General features: G+C 29.2%; 1 protein-coding gene across 1 annotated transcript; it reads right to left on the bottom strand.

Annotated features, from left to right (window-relative positions):
- Positions 1-820: 820 nt before the first annotated feature.
- LOC108689618 lies at positions 821-4,728 on the bottom strand. The gene is made up of 6 exons (XM_018196476.1): positions 4,661-4,728; positions 4,440-4,556; positions 4,285-4,375; positions 3,762-3,895; positions 2,116-2,248; positions 821-877 (listed from the first exon to the last, which is right to left on the bottom strand). The coding sequence occupies exons 1-6, from the start codon at positions 4,726-4,728 to the stop codon at positions 821-823; spliced, it is 600 nt and encodes a 199-aa protein (XP_018051965.1).
- Positions 4,729-6,348: the final 1,620 nt, after the last annotated feature.

Raw genomic sequence — 6,348 nt, 5'->3', positions numbered from 1 at the left:
TAATGATACAATAAATTAATTAGATATAAAATTAAAAATTTATATGATTTCAAATTAAATGTTTTTAAAATTTTTATTATATATAATATGTTATTGTAATATTATATCTTCAATGATACTAACATTGAATTGTTATAATTAAAAGGTTACAGTAATATGAAAAATCTATTGTCCTTTCTGATAGATTTGGTTGCATTATTCAAATTACTACAAATTATAACTTAATATTTTGTTTATTATGCGAGTCACTGAATTATTTAATTATAGTTAAAAATATAAACATGCTTGAAATAAAATACTTTTTTATGTAAATTTTAAGCTGAATTGCTTATTTTAATTAAATGCAATGCAGAAGGAAATATTATTGTCGGATAAAAAAAACACATTATGGTAATTCACTTATCTGGAAAAGACATATGGTTAAGCGGTCGATTTGATTATAGCAATAATGCTCGCAACAGATATTTATTTTCCATAAAGAAATACATACTTCTTTTTAGGGAATCGATAATAGACTTCGCAGATGCGATACAACCCCTTCTAAGACATATATTTTAATGTTGTGACTTATTAATATAATATCAGTTTTAAATTCTATATTTTTATACAAATATTTTATAAAATGTTGATTTTTTATCTAAATAATAATTTTTACTTTTGTCGAATCGAAACGATACTTACAAGAAACGACATCTAAAACCAAAGGTTAAACGATTTTCATCAAATTAGATTTATATTTCTTCCTTTTCTTCTCCTCCTCTCTTATTTTCTCATATTTTTTTCACTTTTATACATACCTATCTTAATTATCTTGCAATTATTATTTCGCACTTGTAGAATAGAGAACAGTGAAATAAGATATTGAAGTACCCATCAACTGTAATGAAAATATCTTCTTTTGTTTCATTCTGTATGAAGCTATATTGAAGTTGTGTGAAGAATGTCTGTTAAAATAATGGAATGACAATATAGGATTATTGAGTTGGATGTTCGTGTCGATGATTAAATCGTACCTCCATTGTATTTTCTAAACATTTTTTTTAAGGATAGTGATACTGATGTAACGTTTGTAATATGGCTTAAGAACTGTCATGTTTGTTTTGTTTCTTTGAGCCGTCTATTTGCGAGTGACATTCAAAATTGATTTTATTCGGTGTCTGATCTAAGGCTTTGTGCAATTTACTTAAAGTATTATCAGTTTAAGCTAGTAATTGAATCTTAGTATACTACAGTATGATAATTGATGTTTAAATTCTATTCGTGTATAGCAAAAAAAAATTAGCTAAATAATTGTAAGTTATGTTGCTATTGGTAAATTTGTAAAAATAGAGTTAGATAAATCGTATTTATCATTGGTCTTTATATTGTACAGGTACAATTTTCATAAGCGATGCGAGCTCTCATAATCTCCTCGTGGCTCGTAAGCATTGTTAGGTATCGTTGATTAGCATTGGTCGCGAAGAAAGAATTTCAAAATTAGCTCACTTGATTTTAGGTTTTGTATAAAATAAAAAGATCTGACAGAAAAAAGTGCTGGCCATGCAAAATGAGATATTAAGTAGAAGTTAACCATTATATCGAAGTTAGAAAATCTATCACAGCTGCGAAATATTGCGATGAAAACACGTGCTGCAGTCACATCTTCATGATCTACATGCTCTACACTAAATGTGCATACATTTTACTAACATTTTTACAGCGATAACGTTTGTTAATATTAAAATCTCCTTTTCAGAGATTTTACAACTTTTCACGCGAAGCACGGTTCCACGTAAGTTTCTAAGTTTGCAAGCGACATTTAATTTAAAAAAAATCCATTGTTTTGGATTAATCCATCAATATATTTTCAAATAAGGAAAGTTGACTTATTGTATAATATTCTAGAATGCAACACACCAAATGGATATATAATACCAATTTAACAGTTTTCTCTGTTCTTTATTCTATTTTTTAGCTTACCTAATTTACATTTCAGTCTCAACTTATTTTAATAGGACTACTTTAATTGATTATCTAAATAATTCTAAAGTAGTCAAAATGTTGAACGATTGTGAATGTTATTATTTTTAAACAATAATATTCGCGGGGAACAAAAGCTTTATATATGTCTCTTACCGTAGCAGCACTTTCCATTGAGGCAATGAATATTCCACCGAGGATCAAATGAAAAGCCTTTGTACCCTTTTGCAGTAGAAATAACATCATTTTCTGTATGTGTAACGGAGCCACATACCATTCAACATTATATCTACAAAATAATGATAAATTGATTGAAAACCTAACATGAATAAATAAAAAATTTGTTATAATATAAATTATTACAGTATGTTCGGTCAAGAATACAGGATGTGTATCACCAAAATCCGGACACATTGAACAGTTTCTTTAAACAAAACGTTTTTAAGGAAAAATTAAATATTATAAGTATACAAAAAATTAAATATTATAAATATACAAAAAATCTTTTTACTTGGCACTCGGGGAATCCTTATAGGGCAATCATTGTAATTACAATGTATATATCCCTAGACACAGTTATTCGATATATCCCCCATTATTTGAATGATGACTTCTATTCTCGTTCGCACGCTTTAATGTAGCGTTATCCATGCCGATGAATGCCTACATAGCGGTCTTTAATTACGTCACATTGGGATGGCGAGACTTGTTTGTGACTTTCACGCTGCATACGTACAATAGTCCAAGGGATTTAAAACTGTTCTATTGGGAGACCAGAATTTCTTGGACCAAACACATCGACGTTGTGTGAGAGCCAATTTTGAATCAAATGAGCCAGTGCACTGTTCTGCTAAAATATACATATGGCCTTCCGGATGTTACAGTTTCCATCCACGGTTTCACTATATCCATCAGAACGTGCAAATACACTTTTTTGTGACAGTTTCCTTTTTTTTGTTGAAATTTGATGACATAACATCATTCTCACTAGATACAACACCCAGCACGTGAACATTGACCGGAAATTTTGTTCGAGCAACAACAGAGACATCCTCGGTGTTGTAGGCGAGGATCATTGGTCATTCTTCCGGATTTCGACATCAACAGTAAAAACTCATTCGTTAGAAAAGAATCTAATTCGTCCCGATGCTTCGTTTTTGCAAGAACACAATAACAGATTGCAAACAACTCGGCTTGCTCTGGCAGAGAGAATCTGATGTATCTTTAATGTGTATGATTTGTATCGAAAGTGCTCCTTGGCAATTCGACGCATTGGTTCGCTTACACCAACAATCGATGCCAATTTTGGCAACGATTACCCTGAGTCACCTGAGTCAAAAATCAGCTTGAGCTTTTTCAACGGCTGGGATCTTCGCGATGTGTTCTTTCGAGTAATCCTTTCTCGTTGACATACTGGAATGTTCGTTTGTTCTAAAGCCGTATATTTTGCCACAATATCATAAACGGTCGATCTCAAATATCTAAAGAACCGAATAATTTCCGTTGCTGAACGCCCAGCATGAAGGCCTTCGATGATCGCGGCTCTTCGATTATACTCCTCACTTGGTTTTAATATCACACCCATTTTGAAAATGACTGTTTATTAGAAGGCTCTCTTGGACGCCAACAATAACCTCCGGCAGAAGGACAATATAGTGGAAACTTTAAATTGAAATTCGTCCGGATTTTGGTGACGCACCCTGTAGTATTATTTTTGAATACTTTTGTTAACTCTGCATTTTGTTACAAGAATTTTTAAAACAATTACTTAAGTATGAACGTACGCCGCAAATGTCTCTTACACTGTAGCAAATACGTATTCATTGTGATCTGTAATATCTTGTGCAATATAATTGGACAAAAACATGTATATATACAGGATACTTATGCATACAAGTTGTAATAAAAGTTGCTCTGTACTATTATATGATATGATCTAAAAAATATAAAACATTTGTTATACGTATATTTTAACTTTTTAATAAGCAAAAAATTTTGTAATTTTTCTATAATTCTTTAAGAAAATAATGCATAGAATGCATTACATAATAAATTATTTTCTTTACTGGTTGTGCATATTAGAAAACTGTATTATTTTTGTGACATACATATACGCGAATAATGCACATATCTTACGATTATAAAAAAAAGATGAACGAAATAATCATGAGTTTTCGAACGAATTTATTTTTAATGAAAATTATTTTTCCATAACTGTTCTAATTAAAATTCTGTTCTAATTAAATTCTTTATTTACTCTTATAATGTCTAGAAAATTGTATCTTTCATGAAAAGATACGTTTAATAACAAAAAATAAAACTTACTTGAACAAGAGTGCTGGTTAAGCAAACCATACCAGCCGCTATTAAACAGAAGAAAGATCCTTCAAAACTCTTTATAAAGACTTGAGAAAACCTTCAGAAATAAAACAAAAATTAGTAGATTGCTTTATACAGATATTGTAGAATTATGTACTGACTCTGTAGCTTTGCGATGAATATCTATCGCACATATTATTCCTTTATAAATTATAATCATTTTTTCTTCATTAACATCTTGTTGCATATTAATTTTCAATGCCTTCTTAATACGGAAACTATATGAACACATATTTTTTTCTGTAAGTTCTTAATTTTTTTAAATCTGATTGAAAATAAACAATAGATTTCACTTATAACAAATGATTATACTGAATTCTACCTTGCAATGCTAAACATTCCACAAATATGTTTGAGGTACGCAATCAGCATCGTGCCTGTTGCTACCATTGCAGTTGCTCCTATACAGAAAGCTGCGTTTGTATGCAAAAGAATTAAGTAGGAAAAGTTTTCTCGATCAACAAAGTATTCTGTTGCAATATAAATCGCTGCAGAGCGTGATTGGGAATTGTTTATAGCCAGAATTACATCAAATAAGCGAGGCCAGATTGGCAGGAAGAGATAAATAGATATGCTACATGCGGCAAATACTATCATTAAATTAGAATTAAATGATATATAAGTATCAAGAATTTATTTAAGTAAAATTTATTTAAGCTTTATAAATTTTTTATTGTTATAATAATATTATAATAATTTTATTATTAATAATTCATTAAAATGTAAGCACATATATACTATTACTCTTACTCGTAATTATTCTCGTTTGATGTTTTCCTATATGGCCATATTTTTCTATAATAGCAATTTCGTTTTTATTTTTTATTTCGTTACAAACATGCTGAAGCTGTTCTAGTGAAACTCTCATCTATTACATCAATATTACTTTATGCAGTTTTCGTATAAAATATTAAATAAATGTTACATTTTATAATTAATTCCTCAATGAATATTCATCTGGAAACTGTATAATAAATATTTGACTTACAGTATGAGTGTTAATCCAAAACGAATGATATTTAATCGCATAGCAAATAAAGAAAAATGCGGAAGACAGAACATTGATAATGAGATCTGCAGTGCATTTTAAAGTTAAAAACGTTGTAAACTGCAAATAAGTAATTCTAATGAAAATTTCATATTAAAAGAATAATTCCTTAGCGTGATTAATAAATTTCGAATTCTAGTCTGTTAAATATTATTTCTTATGAATAATGACTTAATACCACCTGAAATACAATAAAAGTTGTTAAAATAGTAAAAAGTACGATAAATTGAATTTGAGCAAGTTTCGATCTCTGGTGAGGCCATAAACCAATCGCGAGCAAAAGAAATCTATTGAGCCTGAAGTGTTTCGTCTCAAGGCAAATCATCTTTGTAAACTGAAGTACATTTGACCGTGAAAAATAAGAAATTGCCTATTCTCTTTTTCCGTTCTATTAAAGTAAAAATCGTTTGAAAATATTACAATTTTTCTCTTTTAGTAAATTGTAACTTCAGTTGCTTAATATGCCAGTATGCAAAGCGAAATGCAATAATGTCGCGAGATTAAAAAAATATTTAGAATTCATCACAGTTTTATAAGAAAAACATGATTATACGATCGATTTAATTACATTGAAAGAAATTTAACAGGTGTTTATATCCCATGGAAAAACATTCGCATAGAGAAACTCGATAGATGATCACGCAAGCGCACTTATCGCTTTTTATTATAATATGCGTTTCATTCTAGTGCATACATTCACAAGGTATGTTTGATGTTTTGAACTAGTTTGATCATTAAATTTAATGTTAAATATGAACAAAATGTGTTCATTCTTGAAGTATTGAAATTTATACCTTATTAAAATGTTATGTGTGTGTAACGTTTTATATTGAAACTATTTATATTTTATATATACTTTCGTATAACATTATCCACAGTGGCGTTATATATAAACAAATGTTTCTGCTAATATTGTTATCAAAAAAAATTAATTCACTTCTAATAGTTTATATAACACATTG

This window comes from Atta colombica, unplaced genomic scaffold (assembly GCF_001594045.1).
Source record: "Atta colombica isolate Treedump-2 unplaced genomic scaffold, Acol1.0 scaffold273, whole genome shotgun sequence".
Lineage (NCBI taxonomy): Eukaryota > Metazoa > Arthropoda > Insecta > Hymenoptera > Formicidae > Atta > Atta colombica.
The sequence above is the reverse complement of the archived record's forward strand: the minus strand, read 5'-3'. Positions and strand labels throughout refer to the sequence as shown.